This window comes from Acinonyx jubatus, chromosome E1 (genome assembly GCF_027475565.1).
Source record: "Acinonyx jubatus isolate Ajub_Pintada_27869175 chromosome E1, VMU_Ajub_asm_v1.0, whole genome shotgun sequence".
In the NCBI taxonomy this organism is placed as follows: Eukaryota; Metazoa; Chordata; class Mammalia; order Carnivora; family Felidae; genus Acinonyx; species Acinonyx jubatus.
This window is the reverse complement of record NC_069397.1, coordinates 1785005-1809461: the sequence shown is the minus strand read 5'-3', so window position 1 is coordinate 1809461 and position 24457 is coordinate 1785005. Positions and strand designations below refer to the sequence as shown.

The window sequence follows — 24457 nt, the reverse complement described above, 5'->3', positions numbered from 1 at the left end:
ACGGCAACGAGAACGCAGTGCCTACCACGTGACTGGCACTCCGCGTGTGACGAAGAACCCCACGGCTCGGCCAGACGGATTTAGGCTAAGTGATACCGCGCCCCGCTCGGGGGCAGATTAAAGGGAAGCTTGGGCACGTGCGCTTGTGCGCGGCAGGAGTACGTACGCGACCACGGTGGGGACGCGCACGCAGCCGCGGCAGGAGCGCGCACGCAGTCACGGTGGGGGTGGGACGGCGCACACGGTCGCGGTAGGAGCGCGCACGCGCACACGTTTGCGGCAGGAACGTGCGCGCGGTCATGGTGGGAACGCGCGCGCAGGGTCGCGGCGGGAGGGCACGGGTCAGGCTGCCCTCCGCCTAATTGAAGGGCAGGCAGGGAGGAGAAGGCTTTTGAACAAACCCGAACCTGCCGGGTTCTGAACCACATGAACGTATTTTCTACTCAGAACACAATTTAAATCATAAAACTTCTGTGCCAGCCTCTTCCTCGGAGTCAGTGACTACTTATCTAGTTTCCAGAATTCAGGGTCTTTCTATTTGTTAAAAATCACCACTGCAGGATTCCTGCACCTTCGTCCTTCCAGTGGTCCGTAAGCCTCAAGTGGCCTTCACCTAAAAACCTCTTGAACTTGAAACAGCAAATAAAAAAAAAACAAAAAGCACAACTACAGAACCCGTCTCAAGAATGAGGAAATCTGAACATCACAGTCTATGTACATTGTTATTTAATTACTGTTACTCTTCTTGGGTTTGATAGTGGTATTGTGATTACACAGAGAAATCTCGGGAGAGAGAACGCTGAAGAATTTAGAGGTGAAGGGCCAGGTCTGTATGTATGTGTACACATACATATACACGCATATATGGACACACAATGGGATACTACTCAGCAATGAAAAAGAATGAAATCTTGCCAACTGTAGCAATATGGATGGAACTAGAGAGTATTATGCTAAGCGAAATAAGTCAAAGACATACGATCTCACTCGTGGAATTTGAGAAAGCCCCCTCACACGTGCACCCGACAAGGCCCCATGTGTTTCAGGGGACCAGACACGGGCCGGGACACATCCACGTCTCGAGATGGGGGAGGAAACCCCTGAGGAGGGTGGATACAGCCACTGGAGACCCGCAACAAGGTTCGAACCTCCTAGAAGCCACGGACCAGACCCCTCCGTACCCTTCCCGCTTCTCCAAGTCCTACCCACATCCCTCAGCCTTTCAGACCAAGGGGGCAGGTGTGCAGGTGAGCGCGTCTACAAATTCGCTCACGAGGACGAGGACACGTAGGACGGCCACACACGGACAAGCAAGGCCGGGTCCTCTCACCCACACGGGCAGCCCGGCTCCGGGCGCAGCAGCGGCAAGAGTGCGGGGCAGATCACAGAAAACCCCAGCCCGGCCCCGTTGAGCAAGAGGACAGTCCATCACCCTCTCGGTCAGCGGCTCCTCTTCTGGACAACGGAGGCCACAGGACGGCTGCGCAGACGCGTGGGGAGCACTACGGGCACCCCTGCGGAGCCCGGTGGACGGCGGGGCTTCTGGACGGGGACACAGTGGTGTAAAAGGCAAAAGAAGCAGCAGTCGATAGCCGAAGACACAACTTTATTGGAAACAGGAGTGGGGGGCGCAGGGGAAGACTAGGACTCAGGCTCGGGGGCCGCTGGGGGCTTCTCGTCATCAGGGGGACAATCGATGAAGTCAGCCAGCATGGCAGCTGTGTCATCCTGCTCCTTTCGGGGCAAAGACACGCGATTAGAAGCGGTCACACGGGGAAGAGCGGGGCGGCCGAGGTCGCCAGGGCACCCGCAGCCCCCCGCCCGCCCGCCTCACCTTCTCCTGCAGGGCCGCCGTCTCGGCCTCTGCCGCCGCCTCCATTTCTTCGGCCGCAGGCGTCTCCGGTGGGGGTGGCACCTTGTCACCCCCGTTCTCAGTCCCCTCTTCCAGCAGGGGCGGAGGAGCCGAGGGCTCCTCCTCCACCAGCTCCTGGGGCGGTGGCCCGGCCGGGGGGCTCCCCGCTTCCCTCTGCCCCTCGCCCTGGGAGGGGAGCACCTCGGGGGCCAGCGTGGGGGCGGCCTCGGCCCCCGGCTCGTCCTCGGGCCCGGGCTCCTCCACCTCCAGCAGCAGCCCGGGCTCCACTCCGGGCTCAGGCGGGGCCTCAGGGGGCTGGGCAGGGGGCAGGGCAGGGGCCGGGCTGGGGGGCGGAGGGCCCCCTTCTTCGGCCGGGCCGCCTGCCGGGCCAAACTCCACCTCTTCCAGCTCCTCCAACTCGTCCTCCTCCTCCTCCTCGTCCTCGTCCTCCTCTTCTTCCTCCAGCTCACCTTCCTCCTCCTCAAACTCCTCTTCAAACTCCTCTTCCTCCTCTTCTTCCTCCTCAAAATACTCCTCTTCCTCCTCCTCTTCCTCCTCGAAATCCTCCTCCTCCTCCTCTTCTTCCTCCTCCTCTTCCTCCTCCTCCTCCTCCTCCTCCTCCTCCTCATCGCTGCTGTTGATGTTAATTACTGTCAAGTCTTCTTCCAGCGCAGGGGGTCCTCCGCCACCAGGCGGCCCTTCGGGGACCAGCTGGGGTGGCGGCAGCGCCACGGGGCCCGGCACGGGGGGTGGCGGTGGGGGTGGGAGAGGCCCCGGGGCCGCGGGAAGCTCTTCAGGCTCCTCCTTGGCCGGCACGGGAGGGGAGGCTGTCGGTGGCCCGGCCGGAGCTGCAGGGGGGGGCGTGGTCCCCGTGGGGGGTGGGGGCGGCAGGGGCGGCAGCCCCTCAGGCACGATCACCACGCTGTCGTCGGAGTCGCTCTCCAGGGAGATCTCCACGTCGGAGGCCTCCTCCTTATCATAGTGAACAAAGGCTGGTCTTGGCACTCGGCCCCCGAAAGTTTCATCTGGGGGCACGGCCGGTGGAGGGGTGCCACTAGGGGCAAGGACGGGGTCGTCGTTTGAGCCTGCCCGGTGGTTCTCAGGGCCAGGCAGGAGCCGGGGGGGTACAGACACCAGGCCGGGGACAGACAGGCCTAAGTGGTTGGCTGTGGCTGGAGGCCCGGGGCGTGTGGGGGGCATGGGGCCCGCCGGGGGCATGGGGCCCACGGAGGGCATGGGACCCACGGAGGGCATGGGACCCACGGAGGGCATGGGGCCCGGGGGGTGGAAGGGTGGGGCCCTGAATGGAGACGGGGCCTCGGGAGGGGGAGCCGGGGCAGGCGCGGGACAGGCAGGGCCCATGGACTGCAGGGGGGGAACGCGGGGGTGGGTCAGAGCGGCACAGGTCACCAGTGCTTCTGAGCAGAAGGACGAGACCTGAGGAAAGACGGAGGCAGGCGTGGCATCAGGGACAGGACAGGGGTTCACGGCCCCAGAGAGGGCGGGCCCGTGACGTCAGGAACAGGACACTCCCGACAGCACAGGGGTGGGCTCAGGTGGGCAGTTACCTCCAGGCTGTCCTCTCTCTGGCCCAGCGAGAAGGCTTGCAGGGCACAGGCGAGGGGAGGCGGGCAGCGGGGAGACGGCGCCAGCAGCAGGGCCAGCAGCAGGCGGTACAGCTCCCGGCGGCAGCGGGAGCTGGTATAGGGGGAGCTGCCCAGGACCTCGCCCTGCTGGACCCCCATGACCAGGGGGAGCACCAGGTCGTGCAGTCTCTGAAAAGGACACGAGCGCACCTCGAGACGTCGCCAAGCCCACCCAAGCCTTGTCCGGGTCTGCACACCCCACCTCGGGGGGCAGCCCCCGCGCACGGCAACGCCCGTCTTCACTGACCCTGTGAGTCTCCTCCTTGATGAGAGGCCCGCACATGAGGACGGTCCGACTGAGGCCTGGGGGAGGAGAGGGCGTCTCAGGCGGGCCAGTGGGGCTTCCGCAGCCCGAGCCTGGACGGCGGCCCCGGCCCTGACTGGCTCGGTCGAGTCGCTGGGCTTCTCGACAGCACACCAGGGGTCAGAGGAGTGCCTCCGGCGCCCAGGGCCGCGGGCAGCACGGGCGGGTGAGGAAGCGCGCTGCGCACGCACGCACAGACGCACTCACAGACGCGGGGAGAGAGACCTTCCTCTCCACGCAGCGGGTGGCGGGCCGGGCGACACGCAAGACCCAAAGGAAAGTCACCCTCGAACCACACGGTACCAACTATGCTCCTGCTTCCTGATCAGTGACTGCAAAAGCAGGAAGCCCCGCTGAGCAGCCTGCTGGGGGTGGTGAGTGGGGGGAGGGGGGGGGGGACGCAAGCTCCAAGGGGCAGGGACCCCCCCCCACCCTGTGCTGCAGCAGCACGGGGCAGGTAGCGGAGACCCTGCGGGAGCAGGAAGAGCCCGGAGCCCCATGTGACGCAGGAGCCCAGGCGTCCGCAGCCCCGGGCCGGCCCTGGGCCTTACGGGCACCGCTTCAACAACGGCCCCAGGCCGCCGGGCACGGCCTCACCCACCTCTCAGCGCGGCCGCGCACACGTCGCTGTTGGCGTTGCTGTCCCCCTTCCGGTGCCCGGGCGGGGCCGTGGCCTCCCCCATATCCAGCTTCAGCTTCTTGGGGGCGCTGGGCTTCCCGGACTGCAGTCCCCCATCGGGGCTCCCCCGGGGGCTGCGCAGCTGGCGGAGGAGGGAAGCGGGAGTCACACACGTGGGCAGACACAGAGATTAGGGAGCAGGGGCGCGGGGGACGGTCCCCGGCCAGGAGCACGGGCCTCGCTCACCTTGAGAGCATCGGCGGGCGGGGAGATGTCACTGAGCAGGTGGGAGAGCAGGGCCTCCCCCGAGGCGCCCCCCTGCAGCACTCCCGCCGAGGCCCCGCACACCTGCACCCACAGATCTAACACAGCATACACCTTGGTCCGCACGGCACTGAGGGGCGAGCGGAGAGAAGCCTGTCAGGGGGCCGCCGGCCAGGTCCCCTCGGGGCTCCCGGCCCACCCTCCCCTCTCTACCCCTCCTTCGCCGGTCACCTGTAAGGCCTCTCCTGGCCCGGAGGGAGGGCATCCCTGCCGAGGTTCCAGGCATTGAGGACCTGGGGAAGCAGGCGGCTGATCAGGGCCCCGAAGCGCAGGAGGCGGCTTCCACACCTGGGGGTGAAGACAGAACAGGGACCCCGTTCTGGCCCCGCCCCTTCACGACACCCCACCCCTTCATGACACGCCGCCCCGTCCCACTCACGCGAGGATGAGCGCGGAGAGCAGGTCCAGGGCGTCCAGGTGGATGGAAGGCAGGAGCAGAAGACGCAGGGGACCGTCCCCAAGCAAGCTCTGCAGGACACACGGCAGAGGGAAGGCGCGTGCGGGAGGGAAGGGGGACCGCACACGTGTGCACACAGGGAGGAGCCCGCCCCGCGCCACGAACCCGTCCCTGGAGACAGACCCCGGAGAGAGGAGGGGAGGCACGGCTGACCCCGGGTTCGCCGTCCCCTAGGGCAGCGTGTGCCAGAAGCATTCCTAGACATGTGAGCGAACCCACTGGGATGTGCATGCGTGTCACGAGAAGCCCGGGGAGCGGTGGCGTCTGGACAAGAGGAAGGCGCTGGCCGGCACAGCCTCAGGGAGGGCCCGATTTGGGGGCTTCGCCTCCTGCACGGTTCTCCCAGTCGCCCCGGTCCCGAGGAAGGGCCGCGGACAGAGCACGAGGTCCACTTACGATGTTCTTGGCACTGATGCTGAGGGTCCGGCAGATGATGTCCAGGATCTCCTGCACGGGGACGGACACGGGAGCCCCAAACTCAGAGCTAATGGGAACGAGAGCAGGGACACCCTCAGCACGAGCTCCCCAACGGGACCCCCTCCCTGGCCCCCCGCCTCCTCCCCGGGGAGGACGACCCCCCCCCCCCCCCCGCCCTCACTCACACACCTGAGCAGGAGCCCCAGGCAGCGTGCCAGGCCCGAAAACCTGTGCCGAAGCCGGAGGAGGGTGTGGGCGTCACCGTCTTCCGAGGGCGCGAGCAGCACATCCAGCCCGGGGCCCTCACACTGCACGGGGGCTGTGCGGAAACATCGGCACTTCGCACCCCGACGTCCCTCTTCCGTCCCCGTCCCTCTCTCTCACGGGAGGTGACCCCCACGTGCTGAGCCGCACCACCCCACACCGCCAGGCGCTCCTCCCGGGCCCCTCCTGCGGCAGCCCCTACCCGCGTCCGCTCCCTCGTACAGGGCCCCCAGCAGGCCGTGCAGGGAGGCCAGCAGGCTGTGCAGTTCCTGTTCCCAGCTCTCCGTGTGCTTCAGGCCCTGGGAAAAGCCGGCCCCCAGCGAGGGCAGCCTGGCGTAGCACTCACAGGCCAACTGCGGAAGAAACGTCAGAAAGCAGTCAGACGGGAATGCGGCCCAGCGCCAGAGCCACCCCCGACCCCTGGCCCCAATGGGCCGAGAAAGAGAGCTCGGAGGGGAACAGGAAGGGACGGTGGGGCGGAACACAGATGGGGTGGGGAGGTGACGTCACAGTCCAATGGCAGTGACAGCAAGAAAAGCCAAGGAAGAGAGAAGAAAGCTCCAGCTCAGGCCCCCAGAGTCTCCAGCCCCCCCCTTTCCTTTTACCTGCTGGAGCTGAGGGCTCAAAGCATCCACGCGAGACAAGAAGAATGAGGCCAGCTTGCCCTGGGTCAGGGGACAGAGAGGAAGAGGCTGGTGAGCCAGCGCCCAGGCCCTTCCGTCCTGCAGACCCAGGACGCGAGGCAGGCTAACGGGCTCCGTGCCTGGAGCGCACCCGCTCCGGGGTCCAAAGACATCCCGAACGTCAGCCCTCACCCTCAGCCTGCCTCCCGTTTGGCCCCACAGACACTGGGCTCCCTCCCATTGATTTCTGCAAAATGAGGGTCCTCTCCCTCAGGCCAAAAGGACGCAGTACTGAAAAAGCGGCAACCACCACACTCCCACCCCTGCGGCTGAGACACGACGACAGGTGCACGCAGGGAAGTGTGGCCCCAAGCCGAGGTGTGGAGGGGCGAGGGCAGGGCAGGGCAGGGCAGGGTCAGGCAAGAGGAGAAGGCAGTATGGCAGGGCCAGGTCCCCGCCCTGGGCTGCGGTGTCACAGCGCCCACACGAGGCCTCACTGGGGGGGCCACAAGCTCTCTGGGGCCAGAATCGGGGCCTGGGAACATGGCAGGGAAAGAAATACCTTTATCATCTTCACTAACCCGTAAGTGAAACGCAGGGTTTCTTTCCGTTCTAAACGGAGACAAAAAGCCACGGTGCCGTCGGCAGTGCCCCTGACGGTCACCGGCAGAAACCGCTTGTTTTCACAGCACGTTATATTTACAGGCGTCCTGAAACATCGCTCCGCTAATCTGAAACGTCAGCAGCTATCAGGTCCTGTGAGCTGATGCATTAACGGCGAACTACACGCTGCTCCATCACAATTTTTTAAAACACCCATTTCGATCAGAATCGGTCTCCCTCGCCATTCCACGTGTTTTATGGCTGTGAAAACACTGGCACAAATGAGGGCAAGAACACTGACGTGAGGACACAGAAAAAGGGGACGGACCCCACCTGCAGGGGCAGAGTCAGGAGGACACAAGGCATCAGCAGGGGCAGGGGCTGGGAGGGGGCGGGCCGGCCAGGCTGAGGAAGGGGATCCACCTGGGGACACACGTCAGGAGCAGACGCGGCCTCCACCCCAGGCCGGAGGGTCCTGCGGGGGCGGGGCCCCACGCACACAAGGGTGAACTTGCAGGAGACAAGAGCGGCTGTGGCGCCGGGCCCTCGGCAGGGCCTCGAGAAGGAAGCGGGTGGAAGCGGAGCACGTGGTTCGGAAGCCAAGCAGACGGCTCCCCCCCACCTGCCCCGTGGCAAGCGCACTTCTCGCGGACCGGTCCCACTGGGACAGGGACAGCGCCCTCACGGCTGGTGTGGTGTGGAGAGGTTCGGAACACTTCACGGAAGACGGGAACCGCCTGCGGGGGTCTGGACTCCCCGGCCCCCAAGGAGGACATTTCCTGGAGAGCGGCCAAAGGCCCGGGTGCGGTGGCGCCCTGCCCTTCTGGTCACCTTCCCCAAGACGCTGGTGCAAAAGAGCTGGGCCGAGGCCAACACAAGTCTGCGTATGCGATCGCGACGGAGCACAGCTCAGGGACGCGGCTCTGAGCAGGAGGCTGCCCCAGATGACCCAGCAGGCCAACCACAGCGACGTCTCACTCGGAGAGCGCACGCGCGCACCCACGCAAAGGGCGGGAGCCTCTCCAGGGGCTTACTGTTCCGGCTCATCCCGAGGAACTACTCGCCCATTCGGCGGGGGGAGGAGAGCCTCCGCGGGGCTGACCTCACAGACTCGGGAGGCTGGAGGCCCGTCATCTGGGAGGGGTCATCCCGGACTCGGACGCCGCCACTGCCCTGGGACGAGCCAGGGGGCAGACGGACACTCCAAACAGCACTTATCGGTTTCCCAAGTACAAGCCGCCCTGGAGCCTCTCACAGATTCTTGTCTGAAACGTGGCATCCACAGGGGGACGCTCTCCAGACGACACTGTGTTCTCAGCGAGCCGGAGGCAGGGACACAGGGCCCGGAACATCTGGAAGTCCTGCTGTGACCTTTGGGAAGACACTCAAAACGCAGGCCAGAACGTGTCCCCAAGGCTGGGGATTAGGCGTGGATGATTGTCCTCTCACAGGGAGATCAGAGGCACCCACGCAGGATCCCCTGGCGTCCAGCCCCCCGACTGCGGGAGTCCAGCAGGCGGCGACACCCCAGCTCCCGCCTCGGGGAACAGGTGAGGGCGGGGGCGGGAGGACGCGGGCTCTCAGGAGCCGCACCAGAACAGACACCCGCCCTGACCGGTGGGGGCTCGGGGACAAACACACGGCCTGCGTGGTTTCAGACGCTAATTTACAGAGCGCTCCAGAAGGAAGGCAGTTTTTACTGAACTTAGCACAACTTAGGCTGAATTTTATAAAAACAACCCAACTCGACTTTAGAAAAATCTAGCAGTTGCTCCAAAGGCCTTCTTGACAAAATCTTGCCCTGACTACCCAGAGATCCCGTCACCTGCCATCAGGGTAGCCTGTGAAAACCCAGACTGATGAGGACCTGACCCCGTGCCACTGAGAAACAGCTCGAGGAACCGGCGCTAAAGCCTCGGCGGACACGCTCCCGGCCCACGCCACGTCCGCCCCCAGGGCTCCGCGTGGCCCTCCCTCCCCCAGCCGAGACAGCCGACCGGAGCCGGCATCCGTGCGGCTTCCCCGTGGAAGCCTATCGGCCCATCCAGGCTACATTCTTAAGAGCTTCTGGGGTCTCTCCCGCGGGAAAAGCACGGGCTCGAAGGGCCGACCGACGTGGCACCCGCCCTGGCTTCAGAGCTACGAGGCTTGCAGACCTGACGGGTAGGTCAGGGAAACCGCTCCGGGCCCGCGTCCTCGTCTGTCTCACCCACCGACACCAACCCCCCCGGACCACCGCCGTGACAGGGTGTACGCCCCACGGCCGCACTCGGCGGCCGCCATCAGTTCTCTCGCTTTCCTTTACTTTCTCGACTCGATCGCAGAACCAGGGGATCTTACTTTCAACGTAAGACCCCCTAACGGCAAACTCCCCTAACTGGTAACGACGGTGGCCGACAGGCAACCACACCGCTGAGCGCACAAGGAGCCACCAATCTGCCACGCATTCCAGTTCCCTCCAGCTCTGTGCGTCCCTCTGAGTCGCGGGACGCCCGACGGTCTGCCGAACAGCGCGGAGTATGACGAAGGAAGAAAAACCACAACCAACAGGCCGCCCGTTTGTTCCCGGGTACGAGGCTGGCGTCCGAGGCCACGGGCCGGCTACGCGGCACTCTTTAACGGACTGCTCTGACACAACGTGTTGTTACTGTGCCTCGTGGACAGTAAAACTGCACTTGTCTCCCTGACCTCCGCCCTCCCCTGACCCACTGATACCCTGCCCACATGACCTAGTAAGACTTCGTAGAACAGCCGCCTTGCGTGGGTCATGACAGCTTGGGGGAAAGGGCGGGGAAGGGACAGAGAGCTTAGTCAGGAATACAAGTTGATATGGGGAAGTGAGAAGTCAGGAAGGCTTCCTGGAGGAGATTACGCGAGCTTCAGGAACAGGGTACGGCGGGAGGGTAGGAAGGCGGGGAGGGGAGGAGGGCAGAAGGGCCAAGTCAGGGCTAACAGCCTAGACTCCGGCCATAGACACGGGTTCCGAGCTTTCTCGACCTCAGGGAAGTTACTTCGTTCCTTCAGCCGTGAGGACGCGATGAGAGAGCATTTAAGACTAGGAGGCGGCATGGTCACAGCTGCTCAGAACACTCCGCGACGCGACCCGACGGTCTGCGGTGAGACAGCCACCGCGCTGCACACGATCACTTACCTTGAGAGACCCACAAGCCCGAGGAAAGTAGGTCATGCAAGCCTTCATCCCCTCCATCGCGGAGAGCTCACACTGTGGGCAGAACAGAAAGTGAGGCCGGGCCGGAGAGCCCAACGCGCCCACCCACACCCCACCTGCATGCCCCCACTCCCCCCGCCCCCCCCCCCACTGCCCGCTGCCGCCCCCCCCCCCCCGGCTCTAGCTCCACAGAGGGTAAGCGCTGTGAGGGCTCTCACCTCTGGCCTGAGGCCCAGCAGGGAGGTGAGGAGGCCGGGCAGGTGGTTCGTGGAGATGTCCCGGAAGAGCGTGGGCAGCTGGGCCGCGTACCGGAGTAAGTCCCTCAGGACGGCCACAGCCAGCTCCATCGTCGGGGGCGGGTCCTGGGACTGAAAGCAGCGACACCCGTGCTCCCAACCTCACCTCTGCGGTCGCGGAGAGGAGGCGGCGCGACACGGGGCTTCTGGGAAACACCACGGGGAAGGTCACCACCGGCAGCAAACCCACCAGGGAAAGGCGCGCTGGCGACACGGGGCACCCCAAGGCAGCGCCTTGGTCCACAGAAAGGACGCGTGTCTACATGTCAGCATCACGGGCGTCTGGGGGCCCCGAAATCTGGGAACGCGCCTTCCAGAGCCCACTGACGGAAGTCTCAGATCCTCCCGTGCTGCGCGTCCCTGCTAGGAACGGAGAGGAGCGCTTCGCACCAAAGCTTCAGCCGTAACAACACCGCCCCGTGTCGCCACGCTGGCTCCTGCCCGGCTCAGACCCACCCTGGACTCACGGAGGAAAACGCCGTCTGGATCTAGAAGGGCTTCCCAGAAGGAGCAGGAAGCACCTCTCTCCCGCCAGGCCAGAGGCCCCCGGCAACCGAAGCAGTAAGAACGCTTAGTGTTGGAAAGTGAGGGCGGGGGGCCTCCTCCGGTTACCCCACCGCACCCTCCCCTCAACTGGAACCTTCTCCACCACTGCCACAGTCACAGAGGACACAGAAGCCCAGCCACGGGGATGCCCCCGGCTTCCCGCCGCGACTCCCGTGCGAGGACCAGTCCCCTCCTCTCAGAACCTGACACCATCACCCGGCCCCAGGCCTGATCTCCAGCCAGTCTCCCCGAAGGACTCCCACGGACACTTAGCGGCACGCGGGTGCCCCCACCGGAAAACCCTTCTCCGAGCCCCTCCTGGCTCTGCCCAATTCCTCTCCATCTTGAAAGGATTGTCCGGCTTCCCGACTTCATTCCATCTCCCCACTCGCTTCCCCACCCCCGGGTCAACCCGGCCTCAGAGTCCCCCGCTCGGCCAGAAGCACTTCCCGGGCCTCATAACCCAAGCTGCCAGATTGGAAACCAGTATTCGTCCTCGCCTCCCTCCACCTCGGAGGGGCGTAAACACCTTCCCCATTTCCACACCACCCGCAGTCCGGGTGTCCCCGTGAGCTCAGCCTCCCCCACCTGACCGCTACGTGTGGTGCGCCTCCGAATCCCGTGCGGGTCGGCACTCTGGGGCACTCGCACCCGCCCCCCCCCACCCAGCTTCAGCTGCCACCCACTGCTGAAGGGGGCTCTTCCCCTTCGTAAGACGCACCGACGAAAGCCCGCACTTGCTGAACCCCCGGGGTCACGCTCTGAGATCAGGGGTACGCTTGCCAAGAGGGCTTCTGACCAAGAGGATGGCCAAGGCCATAAGCCCGGTGCTTCCACCCGTCCCCTACGAGCCTGGCTGCCCCCGCCTCCCCCCGCCCCCGTGCTCTGAAATCCGGGAGTCGTCCCGGACACGTCCTCCCCTGAAGGGTTCTGCCATCGGGACCTGTCCACTGTGCCTCCGACCCTCTCTTGCACTCAATCTACTTCTCATCGCATCTACGGCCTCTTGTCCAGTCCCAGCTACCCTGACGTCTCCCTTCTGCGTGGTCTCCCTGCCTCCGACCCGGCCCCCTCCTAGTCCCTTCTCCACACAGCAGCCCAAGCAACCCTTCCAAATGCAAATCCGATCACGTCACTGCCACCACCACCTCCTTCTCCTCACCCCTACGCAAAACTTTCCATGAACTCCCACCGTTGCGAGAATAAACACCAAACGCCCTCACGTGCCTATGAGGCCATACGTGGTTTGGGCCCGCCTGCCTGCCTGCCTCCCCAGTCGCGCCTCGCCAACCCCGCCCAGCCACAGCAGCTTGCTCAGAATCCTTCAGAGGGGCCAAACTCCTCTTTTCTCCCTTTCCTAGTCCAATCCACTCCGACAAACCCTCCCTGAACTACTGGCCCTGATCGCAAAGGTGCCCACGTCACCCCAGCCTGGGCCACACTCTCGTTACGCCTTCTCAAGAGAACCGTGCCCTTCACTTCCAACAGCACCTGCCGTCGTGCGTCATCTCACACGCGTTGTATAGTTCTTGATTTTTGTTTAAAGTAGGCTCCACGCCCAACGTGGGGCCTGAACTCACAATCTTGAGGTTGAGTCATACGCTCTACCGACTGAGCCGGCCGGGAGCCCCGACTTACAATCATTCAAGCAAAGTCTCTTGGGTCACCAGACTCTGGTCTGTGGGTGCCTGGTGCCTGTTTTTGCAAGGCCCACAAGCTAAAAACGACTTTTGCGTTTTTAAACGGGTAGGAAACAAAAAAAAGGGAACAAAACGTAACAACACCCATGTGTGGTCTGCACAGCCTGAAACACTTACCATCTGTATCACAGAATGTACAGAATTTTCCAACCGCCATACGGTACACCTGAAACTGCTACAACGCTGTAGGTCAACCACACTTCGATAACACAGTTTGGGGAAAAAAAAAAAAGGCTGCCTGGGGGAGCATCTGGGTGGCTCAGAGAAGCATCCGACTCCCGGTTTCAGCTCATGTCTCGGTCTCGGGGTCGTGAGTTCACGTTCCACGCTGGGCTCCACTGCGGGCGTGAAGCGTACTTAAAAAAATAAAATAAAACGGAGCACCTGGGTGGCTCAGATGGTTAAGTGTCCCAACTCTTGATCTCCGCTCAGGTTATGATCTCACGGTTCGTGAGACTGAGTCCCACGTTGGGCTCTGTGCTGACACAGCAGAGCCTGCTTGAGATCCTTTCTTTCCCTCTCTCTCTGCTCCTCACCTTGCACTCTCTCTCACTTGCAAGATAAATTTTAAAAATAATAAAAATAAGTTTTTATTGAAATATGTATTTTAATAAAATACAATTTAAAAAGGTGGCCCGAGATAGGATAAAACACTGCCCTTCGGTTATTTTGTTGAGGGAGAAATCAAAGGAGTTACGTTGAAATGACGCACTCAAAATAACTCTTAACGATAAACAGCACAATCTAGAGAGCTTCTGAAGAAACAGAAATACAATTACGTTAAGGCCTTCGGTATCTACTCCGTATAAGTATTTGAGAAAGTTTTCAGTAGTTTAAAAATTCAGAAGCTAATTAAAACCAGCTGAGATCTGGGGTGCCTGGGTGGCTCAGTCATTCAGCGTCCGACTCTTGATTTTGGCTCAGGTGATGATCTCACAGTTCGTGGGTTCGAGTCCCCACATCAGGCTCTATGGTTAAAGTGTAGAGCCTGCTTAGGATTCTCTCTCCCTCTGTCTCTGCCCCTCCCAGCTTGCGTGCATGAGCACACTCTCTCTCTCAAAAAATAAAAAACAAAAAAAATTCTAAGTCGCTGACATTTGAAAGCTTTCACGTGCATTTACAACAGGGTCCGCAAAGTACGGTACATTTCAAAAGCAACATGGATATAAATATGCTTTGGTTTCAGGGGAAAATTAGAATGACCACAACTGAGTCTATTTAAGAAGAACATCCTTCGCTCGGATACACGGATTTCCATGAAGGGGTAAACTGTTTAAGGCCACCACAGAGGTAAGATTCATCAATCTGCTCCAAATACATCCTATAAAAATATGAGTACCAACTCATTAGAATGAACACTCAGGGGATGGTTTATATGCTGTCTTTTCCAAATAAAAGTTGCTGTTTTTCTTCATTTCCTCCATCTGTAAACATTCACTCCACAGAAAGCTCCCCGACCCCTGGATTCCAGGAACCATGAAGGCAGGGTTCAAGTCCGCCTTACCACTGTCCCCCAGAGCTCAGCATTCGGCCACAAGTGCTCAGAACATGCTCACTGAAGAACCGGGTGGGGAGGCCATCAAAGGGCGTAAGAGTAGAAAAAAATTAAAATGTTAAGACAGGAAGAAAGGAGCAGCAAAAAGTAAGAATACTAATAAATAAAAACAAAAATAAAATACCGGGAAAAAGGAACTTTCGAGATGTCACGTGTTAGAAAGGCTAGCGAGGAAGTGCAAACGGTCAAGGGTCGCGGTGTGCAAAAGGTCAAATGAATTAAAACAACCCGGTGGATAAAAATATCAAACGGTCTCCCGCAACGTTCCCACGTGCAGCCATGCTCCCCGTTCACGGGGAACAGCCAGTCCTGTCTGTCCTCACGAGCCCGAGCCCAGGCCCAGTGCCCACAGCGCACCGGGAGCACTGGGATGGAGCCGGGGCGGGGGCGGGGGGCAGCCTCACCTGTAGGACCTGCTGGATGCTGCGAAGCCAGGACACACAGTGCTGCTGGAACAGCTCCGTGGGGCTCTCCCCCACCAGCAGGGACAGCAGACACAGCCCTTCGAACCTTGCAGGGAGACAAGGGTGTGAGGACAAGCCTGGCCGTGGAGGAAGCTTGTTCTATGCTAACCGGGCAGAGCCAGACGCTGCCGCAGACCCCCGGGCGCTCTAACTCCCACAGCCCCGGGAGGGCTCCCGGCGAGGGGTGCGCAGTGGGGACGCGGGGGCCCGGGTGGTCCCACGGGGGGCTGAGGAAACTCGGGAGCTGGAAGGGGGAGGGGGGCACTCAACTCAAGGGAGCCCGTGGAAAGAACGAAGCCCTCCCCGCGCTGGGAACGGAGAAGTCTCTGGAATCCGCGGGGTGCTGACAATAGAGGGACAGAAGGACAGACGCACGGCCCACTTCCTAAGGAAACCTCCCCCTAGAGGAAGAACGGGGCGCACACTTACCGAGTTTTCACGGAACCGAGACGGGCATTGCTGAGACCCACCAGCGCCCCGACAGCCGAAAGGTTCTGGGGGAGAGAAAGCAGGGAAGCGCATGGGGATCAGGATTCTCCCAACCCCTCTCGGCCCCACGGACCCTTTCCTAACGTCACACCTCCTCTGAGCCCGTACGCCGTCCCTCAAGGAGTTCAGCCTCTGCCCGCATTCCAATAGCCGAGTCCCGTCCCGGCTCCCCACCCGACAATGGGAGCGCCACACGGGGGCAGCCCAACTCGTCCAGCGACCGGACTGCCAAGACGCGGCTCCCTCAGCCCGGTCACCCTGAAGGGCACCCGGCACGGAGGAGACCCCACAAATGCTTGCTGATCGGACGCGGGCTTACCTGGCACCCCCTTCTTCCTTCACCCCCAACCCCTTCTGCTCCCGGCTTCCGGAGAGCCACTAAGGCCAACGCAGACCGAGTCGGCCAGAGTCTCCCTTCCATGTACTCTGGGGGCCCTGCGAGAGGGGTGTCCCCCAGCCCTCCCACGAGTAATTTCCTGACCCCTGGAAGGCCAGACTCCCCTCACAGCCCCCGGACCCACGACCGCGCTCGCCGCTCCTTCTGCCAACAACACCTGCTACGCACAGAGGCGGACGGAGGAACAGAGCTGGACAAGTTAGGGGCCCCGCTCTTGGGAAGGGCAACATTTACTCGCTTATCCCGCAAACATTCACCCCACATCCGCTTCACAGGGGACGCTGTGTTCGGTGCTGCGGAGCCGACGTTCTACGTGCAGGCTACAGAAGACACGGACACCCAGACGAGAGACCAGGCAGGATGGCGCGAAGCACCAGGGGGCCCGAAAGAGCGGACTCGGGAAGGAAAGCGGCAGCCGGGGAGGGAAGGGAGACGGCGTTCCGTGCGGAGGGGGCACCGAAGCCCTCGCTGAACCCGCCATCTGGGCCAAGCGAAAGCAAGACACGGTCACGCCCGCACGCGCTGCTGGGGAGAACGTCAACCGTCGGGGGGTTCCTCGCGAGGTCGTACGGGCTCGCACGACCCAGCAGGTCCCCTCCTCGGCTCCTGCCCCAGCGACCTGAAAACGTGCGCGCCCACACCTGCGCGTGAGGGTTCACAGCATCCTCCCCGAGAGCCACAAGGTGGAAACCACCCCCCCGCCCACCAACTGGTGTACGGGAAACACAGTGTGGCGTGCCCACACGGCGGAGGGTCGTAAAGGGAAGTTCTGAGACACGGGTGAACCTCTAAAAACGTGACGCTAAGGGAAAGAAGGCACATGTTGTAGAACTCGTTTACGCGAAATGGTCCAAGCAGGCAAACAGAGACAAAAAGTAGAGAGCGGCCGCCTCGGGCTGAGGGCCAGAGAGGGGCTGTGGGGAAACGGGCGGTAACTGCCAGTGGGTACGGGGCTTCCTTCTGGAGTGTTCTCAAATTGGTCAGAGCGGGGACGCCCGGGCCCAGCTCGGTCGGTGGAGCGTGCAACTCTTGATCTCAGGGTCGTGAGTTCGAGCCCCACGGTGGGTACAGAGATTACTTAAAAACACAGTCTTTAATGATAACAATAACAATCAATAAAATTGATCGCGGTGACAGGCGCGCCCTGTTCTTCTTGGTAAAGAACAGCAAGGAGGTGAACTATCTCAAGGAGAGTGCGAGGCCAGAGTCATAGAAGACACAGGTCCCTGGGGCCGGGCCAGCGCCTGGCATCCTGCAAGCACCCGGTGACTCTTACTCTGAAGAAGATAAAGACTGGGGGGGGGGGGGAGAGAACTGGGCAGAGGAGTGATATCGTCTGACTTTTGTTTTGTTTTTTTTTTTTAAAGTTTATTTTGAGAGAGAGAACAAGTAGGATAAAGACAGAGAGAGAGGCTGGGGCACTTGGGTGGCTCAGTCGGTTGAGCGTCCGACTTCAGCTCAGGTCATGATCTCACAGTTTGTGGGTTCGAGCCCCGCATCGGGCTCTGTGCTGACAGCTCAGAGCCTGGAACCTGCTTCGGATTCTATGTCTCCCTCTCTCTCTGCCCCTCCCCTGCTCACGCTCTCTCTCCTTCAAAAATAAATAAATGTTAAAAAAAAAAAAAAAAAAGACAGAGAGAAAGGGAGAGAAAGAATCCCAAGCAGGCTCCACACTGTCAGGTCAGAGCCCGATGCGGGGCTCCAACCCATGAACCGTGACATCGTGACCTGAGCTGAAATCAAAAGCCGGATGCTTACCTGACTGAGCCACCAAGGCACCCCTTGTCTGACTTATTTTTGAAAACGCAGCCCCAGGGCCGAGCTGCCTCGCTGGGTGGCAGACGCAGACAGGAGGAGGCTGAGACGTGGTGCTGCTTAACCAGCTCAGCACAGAGTCGAATTCCGGATGTACTCTGAAGGCAGAGCCCAAGGATGTGCTGGCAAACGACAGGGGCGCGAGACAGGGAGACGCAGAGACAACGGAGGTTTGCTGGCAGGGGCCCCGCGGGAGGGGCGGGCTGGGTCACACGTGCGGAACCTGAGTTCCTACTTAGCACCAGAACAGATGTGCCACACAGGCACTGGGCGGGTAGGTTGGGACAGAGAAGGCTTGGTCGGAGCACGGATCTGGGAAGCTGTCGGCCACGAGACTGGGTCAGCTCTCCAGGGACAGCGCCCACGCAGAGGAAATCAGCCCGGGTTCTCGGACCGCCAATCATCCAGAGGTGGGAAGCGAGGAGGACCCGGTAAAGGCTGGAAAGGAGTGAGCAGAACGGGTGAAAAGAAATCAGGATGCTGTGCCGGAAGCAGAGGAAAGTCTCAAGAAGAAAAGAGGGGCCAACTGTATGAAATGCCTTGAAAAGGACCGGCGGGGGGGGGGGGGGGGGGGGGGCAACGTTGACCTTTGAACTTCACACCCTGAAGAGCACGGGTGGTCTTCAAGAACCTCCACGGGCCCCTGCAAAGGGGTGATTCGGTGAAGGGGTGAGGCCGAAAGCCCCAGGAGAACGAGTTCGGGAGGTGACCACCAGAGCCAGGACTCAAATGAGAAGACGCTTACACGGACACGGAATCGCGGGGCAGAAGGCTGACAAGACACAGACGTGCATGTGATCTCCGCACGGCACACATACCAGTTACAGACAAGCCACACTTCACAGTGAGGAAACCGGGCAGGTACCATCCTGATCCAGTGACCGAAGTCACCACCACCAGTGGAGGGGCAGAGAGACAGCATGTGCCCCCGATGTGACACGCCAAAAATGACACACGGCCGCATCATTCCTGCCGAATCCCGTTACCGAGGGGCATCCTCAAACAGAACTGCCCTGCAGCTCTCCAAAACCGTCGTGATCATAAGACAAAGAAACTGCTTCAGTTTAAAGAAGACTAAAGAGGGGACACCTGGCTGGCTCACTCAAAAGAGCTTGCGACTCCTGACCTCGGGGTTGTGAGCTCAAGCCCCACGATGGGGGTAGAGTACTTTATTTTAATGTTTTTATTTATTTTTGAGACAGAGAGAGACAGAGCATGAGCAGGGGAAGGGCAGAGAGAGAGAGAGAGAGAGAGAGAGAGAGAGAGAATCCGAAGCAGGCTCCAGGCTCCGACAGCACAGAGCCTGACACAGAGCTCGAACTCACGGACCGCAAGATCATGACCTGAGCTGAAGTCGAATGGTTAACTAGCCACCCAGGCACCCCTGAGGTTAGAGTACTTTAAACAATCTCAGGGCGCCTGGGTGCCTCGGGAGGTTAAGCGTCCAACTCTGGATTTCAGTTCAGATCATGATCTCATGGTTCATGAGTTCAAGTACCACACTGGGCTCCAAGCTAGCAGTGGAGAGCCTGCTTGGGATTATCTCTCCCTCTCTCTCTCCGGTCCTCCCTCTTGCTATCTCTCTCAATAATAAACACATTAAAAAAAAAAAAAAGACTGATTGTTACTTTAAAAAATTTTTTTAAAAAGAGGCCTAATCTTAAGGGCCTGAATGGTCATGGAAAGTTAAAAAAAAAGGGGGGGGGGGGAGTGCCTGGGTAGCTCAGTCGGTTAAACGTCCGATTTTGGCTCAGGTCATGATCTCACGGTTTGTGAGTTTGAGCCCCGTGTCAGCCTCTGTGCTGACAGCTCAGAGCCTGGAGCCTGCTTCAGATTCTGTCTCCCTCTCTCTCTGTCCCTCCCCCATTTGTGCTCTGTCTCTCTCTCTCTCTCTCAAAAATAAACATTTTTTTAAAAGTTTCTTTAATAAAAAATTTAAAAAAATAAAATGTTGACATTTGGGGCATCTGGGGGAAAGATACACAAGAAGTCTATTATTCTTTCAAATTGGGCATAAACTTTAAATTATCTCAAAATGTGGGGTGCCTGGGTGGCTCAGTCGGTTAAGCGTCCGGCTTAAGCTCAGGTCATGATCTCATGGTTGGTGGATTCGAGCCCCATGTCGGGCTCTGTGCTGACAGCTCAGAGCCTGGAGCCTGCTTCAGACTCCGTCTCCCTCTCTTTCTACCCCTCCTCTACTCACATTCTCTTTCTCTCTCAAAAATAAACAAACATTAAAAAAAACCAAGTTTTTTAAAATTATCTCAAAACATTATTAAACAAAAGAAAAATGGGTGAAGAATCGGAGGCAGGAAGTACGAACAATTCTTTTGAGGAGCGTTGCCATGAAGACGAGAGGAGAAATGGGGCACGAGGTAGGGACGGCTAAAAGCCGCTTGGAGCTGCGTGCTGAGGCAAGGCCCCGACAGAGAGGAAGATCGGACGAAGGAGGGGGCACGGGCTAGCCCTAGTGCACAAGCAGTCGCTGGGGCCAGCTCGCCCCTCGCCCCAGGAGGGAAGAGGGCAGAGAGCCAGCTACGGTTACCCTGGCAGATGCGGTGGCGGGAGCCTACGGGACTGCCCACCGACTGCCTACTGGCTCGGAGAAGTGGGAAGCAGGTGATCAGCTAAGACTGAGGGTGCAGAGAAGTAATCGGAGGTTGTCCAGGAGAGCGGAAATGTAGCAGGACTGCTGGGCAACACTAAGGGTCCGCTTGCCGTGATGACAGCCAGTTTTAACTGAGACCAGTCAGCAAGGTTACATGTTCCTCTCCAGCTACACCGAGCTGCACGGGTGTAGGCACAGAACAAACGGAGTTGAACTGGACACAGACTGGTATTGCCGGGCAAGCACGGTGTAGGGAGGGGGCAAGAACGTGATTATAATGGAATTTAAATCGGGTACGAGGAGAAGGGAGAACGTGACCGATAACAAACAGGTTGATTTCTTTCAAGGAGTGGTAAGTGCTAGGAAAAAGGAAACGGGACAAAGTGACAGAGAACGCGCGGGACGGGAAGAACTGGCACAGGGTGGTCAGGAAAGACTCCTGCGAAACAGGGGCAGATACGCTGAGCCCTAAGGGAGTTCACCTTCCTGGGAGTTTCACATCAAGAGGTTAGCGTGGGCGGCCACAGTCCAGACAGTCGGAGAGCTGTACGAGATGAGGTCGAGAGGCAAGCAGAGGTCACACGGGGTGGGGCCTCACGCAAAGGTAAATGACTGTATGGTTTGGAGCAAGAGAATGCTGTCACCTTGTTGATGACATTTTTAAACAGATGGAGCGACTGGCTGCGGAACTCAACAGGGCAAAGCCCTGGGGTACAAGGCAGAATAAGACACCTGTCCTTCTAAGAACACGCGACCATAGGGGAAATGAGAGCTCGGATTTGCTTTAAGATGCCCGGTGCGGGGGAGGGAGAAGAGTTGGGAGGGTGGCCATTAAGCAACGTTGGCAAAACGTTCATTGTTAAATTGGGGTGATGGGGACAGCACAGGATGGGATACTTCAAAATACTATTTCCTCTACTTCTGTGTAATCTGAAGTAAGTTCCCTACATCTTTTTCAATTACGTGTAAAGAAATGAATCAAAGCCTAGCCGGGTAGATGGGAGGGAAGGACATTGTATACACGCGAAACGAATAAAGAGATCACTTCAATATGGTCTAAGAATGGACAGTGAATCGTAGGGTGGTTTGGAAAGGTTTCCCAAAGGCAGTGACAAATAAACAGAGAACTGAAACGGTTTTTGTGGGGAGCGGGGAAGCAGGACAGGAGGGATCCCAAGCAGAGACCTACAAGTACGAGGGCCAAGGGCCGAGAAAGTCCAGCTACTGAAGGATTTAAAATGTTTTTTAACATTTATTCATTCATAAGAGATGGACAGCATGAGCAGGGGAGGGGCAGACAGAGAGGGGGAGACACAGAATCGGAAGCAGGCTCCAGGCTCCCAGCTGTCAGCACAGAGCCCAATGCGGGGCTCGAACTCATGAACTGCGAGATCATGACCTGAGCGGAAGTCGGACGCTCAACCGACTGAGCCACCCAGGCGCCCCTGAAAGATTTTAAAAGACAGCAAACAGGATCAGAATTTTACTTTGGAAAGCTCACTCCGGGCGTGCCTGGATGGCTCAGGTTAAGCGTCTGACTTCAGCTCAGGTCATGATCTCACGGTTCGTGGGTTCGAGTCCCCCCCATCAGGCTCTGCACTGGCAGCGCGGCTTGGGATTCTCCCTCTCTTTCTCTCTCTCTCTGCCCCTCCCTGCCTCGTGTGCACACACACACACGCTTTCTCTCGATAAATAAATTAAAAAAAAAAAATTAGCTTAAAAAAAAAGAAAAAGAAAAGCTCACTGCAGCTGCTGTGTGAGAAATGGATGAGATACAACAGAATGAGGCAAGGAGACGAGGCAAGGAGGCAAGGAGACAAGTCAGGGGATTGTGGCTGGAATCGGTGCCAGAAACTGTGAACCAATCCAGCTTCACTGTGGGGCTACCGAGTTACCTGCAGGAAGCAGAGTCATTGAGTAGGTCAACACAGACGGTCCAATCAGGGGATCTATCCGTCTTTCCAATAAGCTCCGACCCATTTACTTTCCCTCAGTTCTCATCTCGACTGGGCTAGAAAGCCTCTGAGGGAAAAGATCATGCCTGTTTATCTGCCTAGGGTAGAGAAACAATAGCTAGCCCATAACAGATACTTGATAAAGGTCTGTTGAATACAAGTGTACGGGGAAGCTAAGAAAACCTGTGTACTGAGGGTCCAATATGAGACACACAAGCAGGAAAAAAGTGAAGGCAGAATATGCCACCCCCCCAAAAAAAGGCAACACAAGCAATATTAAAAGGGGTCTAGTTTTCCACATCACTTTCAGCTTTGCTCAAAATTCTACTACACTTAGACACTTCGCAGAAAATAAGAAAGACAATAAGTTCATGGGCTTAATGGGCACTTGAGGGAGGAGTGAAAACTTGAAAGACAATGAAAGAAACCACGCGTGTATAGGCAGAATACATAATATTTCAGAAATACCTAAAACCACATGAATTAGACGAGGAGGACTTAGAAGAGAAAATGCAGAATCGGCTCCCGCTTCCAAAAGTGGGCTGAGATAGCAGAGGCCCAGTTCTGTCACTGTCAATAGTGAGGAGTAATGTTAAAATCAATGATGAGACTGTCCCTGATAAAAGTGGGGCTAAGACTATAGAACCATCCAGTGGGTTGTGACCACCCTCTTCCTGGAAGGAAGCACAGGGCTGGGAAGGTCCCAGTAACAAAGACCAGTCAAGGAAGACCATCTTGAAGGATGGGTAAAATCTGGGGGGGGCGCGTTAGGAGAGGATGGAGAGCAGGAGATATTAAAGGAGCGCCCGACGTTAGAAGACATCATGTTGGACACGTTATGCATTCTTACAGTCAGTGCCTTCACCTGGGCAAGAGGATGGGAGTTCAGGCGAGGATGGGGGCAAAGGGAAGGATACGGAAAGGAGTGGTCAGGTCTGAAAGCTACTTAAATAATGAAATCAACAGGACTGCATATGAGGCATGTGAGCAAGAGTTCAGGATGACATCTGGGTTTCTAGTTTGCAGAACTGCATAGATGTTAGATTCTTCCCTTAGTATAACCCAAAGGACCCTTCTAGGCCAGTCTAGAAAGCTCTGCATGACCTGCCCACCGCCTACTCACCTCACCAGCCTCATCGTGTCCACTCTCTTCCCCCACCACCTCTGAGGCCCAGACACAACGCCCTTCTTTTCAGTTCCTTCCTACCACATGAGCTTTCCACTGCCTGAACCGCTTCTCCCATTTTCTTTCCCTACCCAACCCTTACTCATCCGGGGGGTGGGGAGGGGTCTCAGCTTAGGGCCTCGGGAAAATCTCTGTAGTTCTCCAGGTTAGCTTAGGGGTCCCTACCATACAATTCTCACAGCGTTTGAAAACATTTTGCTCGTCGCCACTGCCATCCGTAAAAAGGCGCACCCTGAGCTCACCCCTTCGTAAGAGCTCAGTAAGTATCTGTCGCCTACATTCACTCACGCCGTCGAAACAATCCCCAAAACCAGATACGCCGGGGCCTGAGATCGAACCCGCTCTCGTTCGAACCCGCTCGAACCACCAAGAGCCTAGCGGTGGAGAAAAACGAGGCCCTTCCTCTTGCCTGAGTTTCTACCGACGGCTTTCCCAGGGCGTGAATGTGGCCCAGAGCGACACGGGCTCCGCTCTCCGCCCCAGGCCCCCTGCCCGCCACCTCCCCGGCGCGGCGGCGGGGCCCCGCGACCCCGGCCCCCGGGAGCTGCGCCCGCTTTCCTCCAGGGCCGCGGGCCACACTCACCTGGGCCCCGCCCACCGTCCCATGCAGCCGCAGGAGGCACATGAGCCCGGGCAAGTGCGCGGCCGAGCGGACCGGGGGATGTACCGGAGCCACGGCGCTCCCCGCGCGCGGCTGCAGCAACCCGGACACGCTCTCCAGCAGCAGCAGGCGCAGACGCGGGCCCGAGCCCACCGCCGAGAGCCCCCCGGTCCCGCCGGGAACCCCGGCTGCGGAGCCCGCCGAGGGCCCGCTGAGAACGGCTGCCGCCATCTTCACCCGGGCTCCGTGGTGGCGTGGCGCGATGACGCAAACGCACCGCGACGGGCGCCGGGTGGGGAGGGGGCGTGAGGAGGGGGCCGCGTCCCCGCGCACTGGGCGGGCGGAGGTTGGGCTCGCGGCGCGGGCTGCGAGGGAGCATGCGCGGGCAGCGGCGCGCCGCGCTCGCGGGGCGGACCACGTGGTCGGGACAAAAGGCGCCAGCGTCCCGGGCCTCCGCGGGCTGTGCCCGGGGCTCGCGGCGCCTCCGCTCTCGGCGCGGCCGGCTTCCTGGGACCCGGCCTCTCGCCTGGAGTCCGGGACGGCCGTTGGCGCCCTGCAAACGCGAAT

At 59.5% G+C, this 24457-nt stretch overlaps 1 protein-coding gene across 3 annotated transcripts; it reads right to left on the bottom strand.

Annotated features, from left to right (window-relative positions):
• Positions 1-1585: 1585 nt before the first annotated feature.
• PELP1 (proline, glutamate and leucine rich protein 1) lies at positions 1586-24165 on the bottom strand. 3 transcript variants are annotated; one of them, XM_027047250.2, is made up of 17 exons: positions 23873-24163; positions 15269-15333; positions 14780-14885; positions 10497-10646; positions 10261-10332; positions 6489-6548; positions 6086-6236; positions 5809-5938; positions 5599-5686; positions 5125-5213; positions 4917-5033; positions 4668-4815; positions 4404-4563; positions 3746-3801; positions 3421-3627; positions 1835-3289; positions 1586-1734 (listed from the first exon to the last, which is right to left on the bottom strand). In XM_027047250.2, the coding sequence occupies exons 1-17, from the start codon at positions 24119-24121 to the stop codon at positions 1642-1644; spliced, it is 3396 nt and encodes a 1131-aa protein (XP_026903051.1). In that variant the 5' UTR covers positions 24122-24163; the 3' UTR covers positions 1586-1641. The 3 variants fall into 3 exon arrangements, with proteins under 3 accessions (XP_026903051.1, XP_053068228.1, XP_026903052.1); XM_053212253.1 differs by lacking the exons at positions 10261-10332; positions 10497-10646 and having other exon boundaries at positions 23873-24165; XM_027047251.2 differs by lacking the exons at positions 14780-14885; positions 15269-15333; positions 23873-24163 and adding an exon at positions 10765-10904.
• Positions 24166-24457: the final 292 nt, after the last annotated feature.